Below are 15,292 nucleotides of genomic sequence, written 5' to 3'. Positions count from 1 at the left end.
CACAGAGACTGACAACAGAAAATGAAGCAACAAATGAGTAAATGAGAGTTGGAGATGAAGAGAACAATTGGACATACAGCGCTCAGAACACTAAATAATCGAAGGTTGCTATGAGTTTAACACCCACTTCACTTTTCTGGATGAGAAAAAAAGGGCTGTTTGGTTAGTTTGGAAACTTTGCAGCCCAACAGTAAACACAGCAAAAAGTCATGCGAAAGCTCACAAGCACAGATTTGCACTCATAACACCTCTTGACTATTGTCTCATAAACTAATTGAAATATTTCCAACCCCACCTTCTCAACGAACAAGTGTATTCATATTTTATAACACACAAATAGTCTCTCTCTTTAATATAGTAAAAAGTAGCACAGTAAAATCAAGCGCTGTAAAAAACACCAACAAAATAAATTATAATAAATTTTTACACTTGGTAACAGAAAAAAATGGTATTGCTCTCTCAATGTTTGATGCGCATTTCAATTTCTCACATCACACATTTGCATGCCCACTCGTTGCTAGGCAGATTTCATCGGGATCAAAGGGGGCAGCCCCATAGAGCAACGCAAATGTTATCACGTGCAATCAATGACAAAACAATACTTAACGTGGAAGAGGAAAACTGAGATTTAACAGAGTCACCGTCAAAATGACCCCAGTCACCTCAGATAGCCATTAAGATCTAGCAGAGATTGTCTTGGCAAACCTGGCTCAGCACGACAAATTACTACTCAAAGGTGAAATAGGAGCATCAGAGCCATGATCTTGCAATCAGCCATTTTAGTCAGCTCAGTATCAATTCTGTTTTGGGAGGCACGAGGTCACATCCAGATTCCAATTTTCTTTAAGCAAAGTCTATGTCCGAAAAAAAAAAAAAATCTGATTCAACTATTCAGTTGAACGCTTGCAGAATTCCAAGCTAAGAGGAAATCAGTGCTTCTATTTTTTGCTCACCACTTGCATTATTCATACGACATTATGTGGCAGTCACTGAGACAACAGCAGAGGTTGGCTAAGTGAGGAAAAGCGCAAAATGAAAAATGGAACATAAATAAGAGAAGACTGCAGCAGTCGATAATGGGAGTGATAGAGTCCGTGGCTTCAATTCATTGTTTGGAAGATTAATGGCTATTGCCAAGATGAGAGGAGAAGAAGGAGAGTTAGAAGAATAAGATATATTTTAAAATTTTTAGGAACACAATTTATTTACAAGAGAGAAGAAAAAAGACAATACCAAGACAGCCAAACGCCACCATGAATTATATTGAACTTCAGCTTTTTTCACTTGGAATACACTACATATAAAATCCTTTTATAACTCCAGATTTACAAACAAAATGTGTCCTTGCAGAAGCAAAACTGTTCCATAAGTCTCTGACTGATATAAATAGACAACTTGGCTTCTCGACTAAAACAAACTGGCACTTAAATTTGTCTTCACTGTGCATTTGGCCCCACCAATGAAGAGAAAACAGAACCAAAACGGAGAAAATCATTTGTAAAAGTAAAGAGGCCATTGTGGGGGTTTGTATCCTTAGTCAGTCTGTCAGCCCACACAACCATTTCACTTGCAAACAATACCTTTGTTAACAGTTTTTATGTAGTTATTGTACACGTTTCCTATGCTTTGTATCATTAATGCTTGGACTATTCAGGAGGAGGCGATCCATCTTTGAAATGTGATTAAACTAGAAAAATAAAATATCTGGAATTTACAATGTCAATGCACTATGACAAGCTTTACATGTCAACATGGTGTGGCTTCCCTATTACACACTGATGACATCAGGATCAACACTTAACGACTTAAACTTGTGATTAGGCTCTGCTGTGATAAACTTTCACTCTCACTGGAAAGTAGCTTTTAATTGCAAAGTGAAAAAAGAAAAAAGATTCTCCGCAGGTACATAAAATGGCTATTTAAGAGGGCATTGTCTCAGTGTTGTAAACACATCACAATAGCTTCACGAAAACACTCGTTTTAAGATCAAGTGTAAGAGAGAATTTCGTAGAAGATTGTCAGACTTTGGTCAAAGTAATTAAAATGATCAAGGATGGGTTTCAGTGCAGCCTCACAAACCTACTCGGAGAGGCAGCCTTTAATCATAACGTAAGAGGATCTTACACTTGGATTAGTAGGAGAGGAGAAAGTTGTTTAAATGGATACAGACGTAGAACAGTAGATTCAGGATAACAACGTGCATGACTCAGTGCGCTGGACGAGTGATTTTGAAACAAAGCAAGATAACCAGCCGCCGCTTGCCATCTGCGTGGGGTCTCTGCTTTCAATCCAGGCTGATTACTTGTGATGGAGTGTGACAGGGGGCAGCAAGGAAACACAACAGCTGCCACTCATCTTGGATTTCTTAGTTTTTAGTGTCATCTAATCGTCATTCACTCTGCTGCAAGAAACAGAAGTACTCGGGAATAATACACATTCCTTGTAAGGATGTGCTGACCTTTATTGAGTAATATCCACAGCACTTCTACAACTTAGAAACGACTTATAAACCAAATTGATTTTACACTACTTACCTATGGTGCAAGAAAGAGGCTTTTCATGGCATTACTTTGCAGATCATTGTCTGCCTGCTTTTTTGTTTTGTTTGTTTGTCTGTTTTGTTTGTTTGCACATGAGGCTTAGTAGGGGTTTGGTGAGTTCCTGGCTGTGAGAAAGAACCAAGGACATATTTTTAAAAAATCAATATGGGGAAAATGTAGGGGCCACCTACACCTACGCCTACAGGAGCTTTTATGACATCACTTTCTGAATCCAGGGCCACTATGTGGGTTGTTAAATGCGTGGGGCAGGTCAAATACTTGCATCCCTGAAGCTGTGGCTATGCACTGTAGCACTCACTGTGTCTTCTCCACCAGTCCAGTATTAAGATGATTTTAGGTCCAAAAAAAGGTTGCTACATTTTTGTACCATTAGAAAGTATATGACAGTATTTACCATTATGTCGTAGTATAATGGATTTTATTATGTGATAATAAGTTATCATATATTTTCTGAAAAATGACAAAAAATTGGAATGAAAAACAATTGAAGCTTGAGAATTAAATAAAAATGGGATTTACAGTTAGTTTGATTTGTTTTAGCTTCTGATACAACACTCACATGCATAGAAATAAGATTCATCTTCAGTATGTTGTATTTCTCTTTAATACATGTTTTTTGCTCCTGCTGGCAAACCGTATAAACATGTAGACCCCCAAAAGAGCCAAAGTCAAAAATGTCGCATCACACATCAGTTCATTAATATGCACTAATTGTTCACCTGAGAGGCAATCAAATTACTGGCCCACCTACGACCATGCCAGACAGACAATCTTTGGAACCTCTACCCTCTACGTATGCTTTAGTACGATTTTACTCAAAGGCTTGGACCTTTCTGCATAAAGTTTCCACATTCCAGTAAAATGTCTTTAAAATGACTGCGGACCATGTCGCAAGGAATACTTGAGTTGAGCTCTTTGGATTGTTAGTGTGACATTAGACATTAGCCTACTGTGGGGTGAAGTTGTTCCCAAGGGAAAAAACCCCACATCTTTCCAATCCTTATTGTCATTCTGTTTTGTTCATCTGTTACGGTTATATGGCCAGCCTATCTGCACTTCTGTTGAACTTTGATTAGTTTTTGTGTGTACAAAAGTTTGTTGGAACGTTTGACTTCAAGTCAAGATGCCCTGGATTCCATGAATATATTTATGCCAAGACACTGTAATTAAATACCAAACATTTAGCTTGATCTCACACAGTCATACGTTTCACAATCTTGGGCACTATCCTCATTTGCATGAAAATGTATTTTTGTGTTTTATCGGTAAAGTGAGCTGCATGATTTGGTGGGTGATTTACATACACTACGGGGACCAAATGAAAACCTTTCCCACACGGATATAAAGTGTACAGATACTTTTGTCCACGCGCTGTTCCCTGCAGTCATTACTACAAGTGTAGCAACACTATGATTAAGATCAGATCAGCCCCATTTTGGGCACATTGGGTAATGGAGCATGACGGTACAAGATTAAACGGGAAGGATTTGAGGCTGCTAAAATGAAATGGCCGACTATGGACGTTTAAGTGACATGTCATTCTCACACAGAAAATAAAACGTGAAACTCCTCCATCACACATTTAACACCTCACTGCTTCATTCATCTGAAAACACATGGTTTGTGACAAGTTAGCAGCAACGAGTTAATTTTTACACATTTGATGGGCAGTCCTTTTTTTCATGTGCCCCTTTAGGATATACCCACAACCTCCACTGTGAAACAAGAAAAAAAATGATATAGTTCGACAATGTTAAAATTTGAAGTCAAGTAGACACTGAAATGAAAATCAGATTTAACAAGCTAGTGAATTACATTTGTATATATTCCTATCAAGTTTATTTTGCACTAAAACAATTTAATAGTATACACTGCAAAGCTTTTATTAACTAACCACTAGAAAATCTGAGTCTTGAACACAGCCTAGATAAAGACACTCTCACAAAGAATGCACAATTGATTCCTTCTTTCAATTAACATCCACTTGTTCCTGTCCACTCAGCCCCAAATTGAAAACGCCAATGAAAATTGGTTTTTTTGAGCTAGTTGCCATCTCACAAGAGCCTACAGCTGCCCCTCTGACTCTAACCATGCATCCCAGACACTAACTTCGTCCAATGTGTCAATACACTTGCAAACTTTTACTGGCTCGAGCAAGAAAAATCAAGGTGGAAGGGTGTTTAAGGACAGATTAAATCTACTGAGACACTTAGAAGAATTGATATTCTGACAAGCACAACTGAGGCAATCAGAACACTCAGTTCTAGACAAGAGACACTCGGTCAGCCTGTTTAAGCTGTTTAAACAGTGTGAGATAAAGGATTATTAAACCAAAAGAAAAAGTCAATTGGCTCAAAACCAAGTTAAAATGATATATGGTTTAAAAAAATATTTCTGTTGTTCTATGTATTTCTAAAGATAACTCACTCACCCCTTTGCGATTAAATTAACTCTAAATGGTGGTATTTTGATTAAAGTCGATTATCAAAAAAAGGGAGGTGAAAAAATAACACTGATGACCTATTCAAGGCACACAGTGGCTGAAGATGAGTAGAGAACACACAGCAATTGTGTGCAGCCAAACAGTCGATAGATCATGAAGAGATCAATCAACAGGCTCCCAGAGACCGGCCTCTGTCCGAACAGTGCAAGGACAGCAAAAATCAATGATGGGTATGAGTCACGGGCAAACTCACCACAGGCGCCGATACATTATTGCATGAGATGGACATACAAGGACAAGAGGTGAGGGCATCTGAGAAAACCAAGGACACAAATTGCTTCAGGAAAGGAGAAACGGCAATGATGCATCTTGAGAGCAAGTGTGGTTTTTAGAATCACGAAAACATGATATCCAGACTTTCTCTTCTTGAAATCCACACAAACCAATCTGGTTCAGTCCCAGTATTGTAAATTCACTCCGTGCATTCAGAGTAATGATGCTTTTAGGCCCTTAGTATTTATCTGTCAGCAATTTGGCAGAAGATGCATTTCTTTTACCGTTCCAAATTTATACATGTGACTTATCCTTCCTAGCTTCTATTGTAAACTTCTTTGTGCAGAAGAACAATTGAAACGTTCTTTGTTGTCCTGTATCAAGTGGCAACAGTAGCAGAATTGGCCTAATCTGGCACGGGCGCTCAAAAATTTAGATGAGTTCACACCACACACAAAATTTTAAAAGACTACAAATAATTTTTCAATGAGCCAAAGGTCCATTGGATTTGGTCGGACAGGCCACATGTAATATTGTTACATACAGTAATTATATTCAACACAAAATGTTCCGTCATGGTCTGTGTTTTGGTTTTCTTTCATGTTATGTTTTGTTTTCTTTTAGTTTGTGGCCTGTTTTACTCGATTGATTATTTTTGTTGTTTGTTTAAGCATGTTATCATCAGAACCGGTCCCTTGTGTCAACCAATCAGCTTGTGTCTTGTCAGCGAAGAAATATAGCTTATTAAATTACACTAAAATGTTTATCAAAGACATAGCCCACATTGGAACTGTGATTTTTGCTCAATACAAAGTGCTTGATTTTATGAAAAATCCTTTAAAAGCTTGAATAGCATTCAAGATTTGAATATTGGTAGTACTAATCTGTTTGCGAGTCATCGTATGATGATAAATATTTGATTATATTTTATTTAAATTCATTCCACCAAAACGTGCCTGTATTGAAGGTTGGACTACTTGGTGCGATTAGTCAGTTTCAGTTGATACATTTTTGTATAATGTTCCTTTGAAGGTGATTCATTCATGGATATTTATTCCCAAAAGTTTTCAAGCCCAAACATACCATTGCAATATCTACCCTCAAATGTATATCAGTGTAATAATACAGATGGGTGGAGGTGAGAAAGCTAAACAGAGTGTGTGTTATGACACGGTGAACTAAACTCAACAGAGCATTATGTGAGACTTATTAGCAAGAGCAAGTGCACCAGAAGCAGATAGGCTTTTGTTACAAAAACGGTTTCCATACTGAGCTAGGTTTAAAAAAAAAAAAAAAAAAAAAAAAAGAATCATAGCACATTACATTATGTCTACAAATACTATTGACCTCATTGTATTTTTGTTGTTGTTGTTTAGACATAGACATAACTTTAGTCATCCTTTGGAATTGCTCCCTCAGTAAATTCCTGTCCAGCAAAATTCATACCTCAGTGTGGGTATACAAAAATATATAAAAGACACACAGACGACATGAGCGCAAGCTTAATAGGCTCTAAGAAAAGGGTGCCAACTCACAACGGCGCCATCAAAGGAAACTAACAAGTGCAACAAAATACAAGTCATCAGAGCAACAAGACAAAACTCAGAAACAAAGGAAAAAATAACTAAATGCCGGCCTCCTAGTGAGAAGCCTAAATAACATAGATGAGAGGTCCTCCACAAAGCCCCCTCAGAAGAACACTCCAAAACACACACACACACAGAAATGCACGCTACGCCTGATGCCTCTGTATCAAGTCAAGAGTCACTCCATCTTTCAATTTTATGAATAAATAATGTACATGGGGCTGTTTTATTAGATCTTTTTCAATATTTGATCTGCTCACAAAAATAGCGATGCTATTAATAAAAATAAACTTATACAACAGTACAAGTGACTCTGCCCATTATTTACGTGTAGATGAACATATTGTATCCAGTACGTAAAATGACCATAAATTTTATGAGACATGATGAAAACATTGCAAACATCACCATTGGAGCATTGCCCTGCCTGCAACTTGAACTCCCGGCCTGTATGGCAAAGTTGACAAATGCCTGAGAGGTGATTGAGTGACTGAAAGCAAAGAAATACCCAGAAGAAAAGCAATTCTATAGTGAACCCTTCAACAACCTCAAATAACAGATCTGTAAACACCCCAGAGCTTGAAAAATTATGAACTCACTGTGGTTACATCAACTAACTAACTTTGATGCTTAACCAAGGTCTTTGAAGTTTAATTATACACTCTCAGAGACATACATCAACTACAAATGGCATAAATTGTAAACAGAAGATAAATGCTGAAGGCATTGCCACGCATACTGCATGTCTGGGCCTAATCCAGAGGCATCACCTCCGTATTTGCATCATACATGCAAAGTAATTAAAAAATATTAGTGGAAAACAATGTGTACAACTTGTTCAACCACCAACATTATACAATTAGTATTTTCCCAATTCAATGCAATTCGCGACTATAAACACTCAGATCACTAACCTCTGCGAAGAAGTATCGAAACAAGAAATAGAAATAATAGATAACAGAAATAATAGAAATAATCATCCATCCAATTTTGACATCCCAGTGAATTCTTGGAACAATCCAGTGCTGTGATCTTTTGAAATTTCTGTCTGACCATGCGCAACAATACTTGATATACTTGAATACTGCATGTGCACATTTAGTATTGTTTACAACACCTCACAAGCTTTGTTGCTATAAGTGGGAGAAACAAATAATCAATCCTAGGGACTCATAAGTGACGGATGGGGAATTTAATGTTTTAAGTTTGCAGCATTGACGTGATCTCACAGTGGCCCAATTAATGCTTTTATGTTATACCTGTGTACAAAAATGTGCATCCACGATGTCACTATGCTATGTAACATTGCTCAATGCCTTATTGTCAAAACAATTCATTCACCGTTTTATATCTTCGTGGCTGCTTTTCTTTGAGCCCACCAAGATTTGTTTTGTTTTTTTACACTCGGTTCATACATGTCTCCTTGAATTGGATCAAAGCCTTGACAGACTTTCAAGGAAAGAAAACAAATGTGTGACAAAATGAGACAATTCCTGTTGATTGTTCGGCTATTGAGAAGGATGGCACCGTACTCCATCATTGAAGTCCCAAAAAAATTTCAGTTCATTTGGTAAAAGAGGAGTGATACACCAAATGAGAGGAAATTGGTGGGCAAAGCCTAGGCAAGATGCAGACATCCACAGAGGGGCGGTCAGGCTGACGGACCGAACGCCTCATGGGACATCCATTTCCACTTGGCCGGCTGCAGATCCAATCATCAACCAACCAGCAAGCGAGCAAGAGAGAGAGCGAGAGCGATGCCACTAAACTGATTTTTCAGAGCGTGACAATATTTAAAATGCAAAATATACGTGGTACCTACAGAATTGAGTCCTGTTGCTCATCCCTTAGGTCATTTGGAAGCCAAGGAATTACAATAACATGCCAATTCTGTAACTTAGCAGTGTATCGAGGGGACATTGTGTGTTTATTTACTAATCAGTTCCGGTTGGCTGCCCCTCGTCAGTGCTCAGGGTCTGTGACAGAATACCACTACCTCCCATCTCCCATAAACTATCAGCAAGGCCAGGGAGATATGTTGTGGTCATATTTACAGCCTTGAAATAAACTGGAAGTGAACAAAGTGGCCATGCGACTGCTGGAATTTATGTGCCGCTCTAAAGCTGCCATGATTAAAATATTTGTTTGTTTAGACACAAGTAGTGAAGATGTTACTTTTCATAGTGGTTAGAAAAATCTGCTATTGTTCTCCCTTCTTCTCAACTGCCATCTCCTCGTGACCTTCGTTGCAAACCTTAACCTTGGCTAACAGTCTCGGGTGTCGTTAACATGGAAGAAGGATGGCTAGCCTTCACTTGATGGAACGCGGGGTACTTTACATAATGCATGGCACATGATTTATCAACATAAAATATAAGAGAATTTTTCTTCAGTCATTATCTGCATGAAATATTTTAGAATGTAAAACAGGGACCAGGTGTATTTGTAATTTATTGATTGCTGAACAGCAAATATATTTTCTTACAGCCCCCGCATCAAAAATCTCTCCATTGCCTTTTGACTTAAATTGTACTACTAAAATCTTTATACTTTTATAGTTTTCCAGCAACCGGTATACATACACATATGAACAGTACAGCTAATTTCTATTAAGATATAAAAGTAAATAAAATTAAATAAATTGCTTTAGCATATTTGGCAAGACACTTTGCTTTTGGACCATTTACTTTCACAGCTTGCCCTTTAAAGGTGTCAAGAAATACATTCCAATAATGATTCATTTTCACTAGATCACTCTAGATTGTATCCTGTGAGATGTAATTGGACTCCCACTATTAACCAAGATAAAGCTCAATATGCATTACTAATAGACCGTGGAGCATTGGAGGGAGCCTTCGGCAAAGGGCTGCAACATCCTATTTCCGGCATTAACACCTGGCTCCCTCTCTGGTTCTACTTGTTTCAGCACGGAGGTGTCATCCAATATGCACTTCTGCAGGACCATGTGTTTCTTCTTTTTGTTTTGTGGAAGAAAAAGAACAGTGGTTTTACAACATGGTGACATTTACAGTTAATTTATTTAAGGAAACAGATTGTCACCTGTGTGATATTTAACATAATTTTTTAAAATCATACAATTGTATGTGCTATATTGTTAAACTGAGTCTAATTGATGTGCACCAGTGAAGCGGGCTTATAACTATGAATCGTGCTCAGTTCAATGTAGATGTTAAAAAAACTATGGTTGATTACATTGGTACTCGTTCGTCAAAGCTCATAGGTCATTGAAATTATTTAGTTAAACTCTGGTCAAGTCAATGCGTATAGTGTAGAAGGAAGAAAAACGAATGATATAGAATAAAGCACGTTTTGACGCTTTCATGTGCAATTTCCAGCTAAATGACATGCATTGATTTTCTACACATCTTATCCTTCACCAAATAGAAACTCACTATAAATCACACACAATGGAATTCCTTCTCCAGTTCTTGTAATGTTGCTTGTGATGTTGTATCCAAATGAAATTGCATGACGCTGAAGTTGTCTTTGAATATTCCAATTAAAATAGAAATATCAGCACTGTGCGAGAAAATAGGTTATAGATCGTAGCAGTGCCTCCTTCACAGAAAGAGCTTTCTATCTTAATGTGTATGTGACCTAACATGACTTCATTGTTAGAGTGTCATCAGTGTTTTCAAAGCATCTGTGTGTGCGTGTGTATTAAAAGCTGCTGCATAAGAATGTATAAGGCTAATCTGTGCATAAAACATATGATGTCAACAATAAATCAATATCCATTGTTTATAGTGAGTTTTTATGCAAATCTTTACTTTTGTCTGAAATTGTTTTATCTTGCTTCTAAAAATATGACAGAGTGTGAGAATGTCCTTGGAACTTCTTAGTTTCAAAGCACAAAAGCTCAGTCATGAAGCCAAATCCTTATACTGGTACTGAAGTTCTTGAGATAAGTGAAGGGGAAAAAAAAGTTGAAATAACACTTCCACTGAGGGATTTTTTTTAATAGTATCATAATACTGGCTCATGTTTTCAAAGGAATCATATAAAGACCAATACAGACTATTTTTTGACTCGGAGACAAAATTGTGGCTATAACAACATGGCTGACTAAAGCCAACACAGAGCTTGTACAGGGTAAGATGAGGGTCTTCTCAGTGACACTAAAATTAGCTGTACCCTCGAGCCATGTTGACAGAACTGCTATATCCACTTTCCCACCTCAGTGGTAGCAAATGTGATGTTTCCACACTTGTTTTAAATAGTAGCAGCTCAGTTTAAAGAAATTCAGACGTTGCAACATGGATGCCCACAATGTTACTCTGTGTAAAAACTGCCATTTCAGGTCACAACACGTAAATATACCAAGGTTCTTATACGTTACAATACTTATCTCCAAGCCTTTATTCTCCACTTAAGTAGTTTTAAGATATGTATTACATTAAAAAAATCATGGAAGTTTTTCATGACTATTTTCATGACCAACCAATTCTGGTGTGAGGGATTTTGCAAATCTACACGGAGGTTGGTAAAATTAGGCGTGTTGGTAATTTCGTGGACGCACGCAAACCGGAGCATTTTGCTCTCGGCATTGTTGCCTCTGAACACATCTATTTTCTGCCAATCTTGTGAGGTCAGAACGTCCAACAAGTCGCAGAGAGGTCAGCCAAATTTTCTGGACTGGGCATCAAACATTGTGTCTGCACAAAAATAAGGATGCACCCTGTTGTGAGTTTTTACTTTAGACATCTATCCATCCATCCATCCATCCATTTTTTATACCGCTTGTCCCCACAGGGGTCGCGGGCGTCTTATGCAAAATACATGTGTAAGTGAAAATTTGCTTCGCTGTGTGAACCTTTCATAGCGAAGTGAAGAATGTAATGATGTGAGATCGTGCCTATCTCACCTCAATTTTCTCCTCAGTCACATTTCAACATGTAAATTTTAGTCTCTGCTTCTTCCATTTTACACCCCCGCCCCCCCACACAAATCTATACTTGCTTTTATTTTAAATGAGAATCCATTTTCTTGTGCTTATACAGACTTCTTCAAGATCAAGAATACTTTTCTAATTATTTAATTTGTGAAAAAATAGCAAAGACCAGATAATTACGATTTAAAATCTCTCTGAGAGACAAGTAGTTATCATTTTTCAATCAAGTCAATCCATATTCTTTGAGGTATGTATATATGTATTTATTTCAAGGATGCGCAACTGTAAGTGCTCTAATTATTTTCATCCATCGTAACGTAACTCCAATGTATAAAATGTCGAACATTAGTGTAGCACAATCAAGAAATTTAACAGAGCAGCCAAATAATGATGAGGGGGTTCTGTCCCCCTGACCCATATAACAGTACATTAAACTGAATAATTCCTCTCACTCCCTTAGCGACAAACACACACACACACGCATCCACGCACACACACAAATTGCTGTCTGACATTCAGGCCCCAGAATGTGAACAGCTTTGACCTTTGGCAGTGACATTTTGAAAAAATGGACCGCTCTCACAGGAATACTCTAATAGTTAGTTTCATCCTCTGGACGATGTTGCTGTGCCAGCTGCCAACAAGACAGAACTGTAAAGAGTATGCCATCATAGGTCATGTGCATGTATGCACAAGCAAGCACACGCGCATTCAGAGTCAAAAGGTTTGTAATGAATGGTTATCAGGAATGTTTTAGTTGTTGGGAAGAATACATTTTTTAGGTTCAGCAAAAAGACAATACGTAGGCACATTAGGAAAGGTAAATATTGCTGTTTACCACTGAAAGATGAAACGCAATTAATTAGATGCTGGTAAAGCATGATTCAATTTAAATTTTGTCATGGTAAATAATGAAAATTTAAATAATTTTCACAGTCAAACGGTTGTCACCACAAAGAAAAATTGAGACACAGTAAGTTGCAGAGAATGCAAACGTGCGTGACATTTGTCAAAATATACAGAGAATTTACACACTCTAGCACTATTCACACCAAGTATTTTATCTTGTTGCCTCAAGCAAGTTAGCTCACCGTCTCCTAAATATACTGCTGGTTCAAAGACAAGTACTGATGCCAATGACAGCATGGGATATTTATATTTTGAGGGAGTGTAGGAAGACACTTCAGTGAACAAACTATTTATATGCAAGCAATTAAAGTTCATTTTCAATGTCTCGTGTCAGTAACGTGGAGTCTTGCACACATTAAAAAAAACACTTCTGTTTGTTGCCGTTGCGCCTTCTAACTTCATGCAGTTGATAGATTATTTTACATTTTCTGTTCAAACTTGTCATCGGCCTGCTATAGGCTCATGTAACTGTAATTAATTCAAACAATACTGACATAATGCTCAGAGATATGAAATGGGAGGGGGGGTTCATCCAGTTTTATATACCAGATACCGGTTCTAAGATGTGTGTCCTACCATTGTGTACAACCTGAGAATGAAACCTCCACTAATCATTTTCTGAGATAGCCATTCAGAGAACGAATGATCAAGTGACACATTTAAAATGATTCAATAGCAGTAGGCTATTCATTAACTTTCTGGCACATTTTAGTGACTTCAGCAGAATTTCGCAGCGCCGTCGCACTAGACTGACTCAACGAGAATATCGCTATCTATTTGGTCGTCGCTGAGGCAAAACCTGAGTGCTATAAAGCGGATTTAACGCTCTCTTCAACACATTTCCTCAAGTGTTCTTTCAAATCGATTTGGAAGACAAAGGAAATACAGTAGGCCTACAGTATACGGCATTCATGCTACTGTTTATTTGTGGTTAAGCACATATTGTTACGTGAATATGGTAGCACACGGCCTCACAATTTGGTTTAAGTTGGTTTGTCTGCAAATGCTGTAAGTCACTTCTTACCCCAAGTCAGCTGGGATAGGCTCCAGCTCACTACTACCCGACTGAGGACAGACGCTATAGAAAATGGAGGCAAGGATGAATGATGTTGCACTTATAACTTTAAAGTTTAAGAAACAAGGGAAGGAATAGGAAATAGGTTTGATGCCTGAGATAATACATTCAAGAAATGGCAAGACACTGAGTCTCAAGACAAGGAATATATTTGGTTGATTACACATCTTTTCACACTGAATTACATTTGAAAATGTGACACTTCATGTATGAATAACATTTTTAAGCTGATTCAATTTATGATTCTGCATCAGTTGCCATAAGATCATTTGTGATTGATGACTTGTGGGAAGGGTCAAGTCATCACTTCACACTTTTTAGGTCTGGGGTTTGAATCTCTGTTGCGGGCTTAATGTCTGGAGTTTACATGTGGGCTTATGTGGGTTTCCTCCAGCTAGGCTACTCCGACTGTATTTTACTAAGACATGCATGTTAGGTTCACTGAAGACTCTCCTCAAAATTGTCTAATCAGGGTCACGGGTGAGCTGGAACCTATTCCGTCTGACAGCAAAGAGAAAAGACCACGAGCAAATGCACACGAGAGACTCACCACCGCTTCATCCTCCCTACTGTCGCTGGTGTCCTCATTCTTATGGTGGCTAGTCGAGGAGCGAGTGTCCCTCTTGCGGCTGGTGTCGGAGCCCTCCGTCTGTCTCTCTCCATCTAGAGAAAAAAACATGGACACTGTTAAGAGATCTGGCAAGCAAGACTGCCGTCATCGTCTGCTTCACTTTCATCATTTTAGCGTAATGATCATCGTAATGTAGATGAAGTGCAATCCTGATTATCTTCATTATCATATTTTTTATTGTCAATAATAGTTTTAAGCTATTCCTTTTATTTTTTATTTGTAGCCTTTGCACTATAGTTAATTCCATATAAACTCAAGTAATCATGGATAAATAGTGGGCCTAGGGAGACATGAGTTCAGTAAAATCTGACCTAAAAATAGTGGACCTAGGGAGACATGAGTTCAGTAAAATCTGACCTAAATATAGTGACAAGATATTAGCATACTAGTGTGCTACAGTCATCTTTCTGAACAGCCAGAAAACTATGTACTGTATTCGCATTGCTGTAGCTGCTCGAATCAAAGTGAAAAGAGCAAAAGTTAGAGTAAGTCACAGCACAGTGACAGAATGGTCAACACTTGTGCATCTGCGTAGTTGAAAGCAAAAAAGTGAAGAAAAAAAACAAAAACAATGTTCACACATAAGGGTTTGTGTAAGATCATACTCCTCTTTTGTATTTGGATTGCACTCTATTTGGCTTACTGTGTCATTGCTATTCAGATGGGACGCAATAAAAGGTGGCGCCTTCATAGCAAACATGGGTTGAGGTGGTTGGGGGTTCTCTATGGTTTTGGGTATGGATTACACAAAGAGTGGTTCATTGCCTGCTGGAGGATGGTGGAGGGGATGGGGGGGGGGGGGGGGGCTCCATGAAGCTAGACACAATTGAAAACACATACATGCTTGCACACGAACGCGCGCACACACCAGGGGACGGATTGTGATTAAAAGACGAGGTGGG

General features: G+C 38.2%; 1 protein-coding gene across 1 annotated transcript in view; it reads right to left on the bottom strand.

Annotated features, from left to right (window-relative positions):
* Positions 1 to 15,292, bottom strand: part of b4galnt4a (beta-1,4-N-acetyl-galactosaminyltransferase 4a) — a 94,698-nt gene that overhangs the window by 42,934 nt on the left and 36,472 nt on the right. Inside the window, exon 2 of the mRNA XM_088377632.1 lies at positions 14,310 to 14,422. Within this exon, the coding sequence (XP_088233758.1) occupies positions 14,310 to 14,422 (113 nt within the window). The remainder of the gene's footprint in view (positions 1 to 14,309; positions 14,423 to 15,292) is intronic.

This window comes from Syngnathus floridae, chromosome 6 (genome assembly GCF_059516105.1).
Source record: "Syngnathus floridae isolate MCC-2025c chromosome 6, RoL_Sflo_1.0, whole genome shotgun sequence".
NCBI classification, from domain to species: domain Eukaryota; kingdom Metazoa; phylum Chordata; class Actinopteri; order Syngnathiformes; family Syngnathidae; genus Syngnathus; species Syngnathus floridae.
This window is presented reverse-complemented; position numbering and strand designations above follow the sequence as displayed.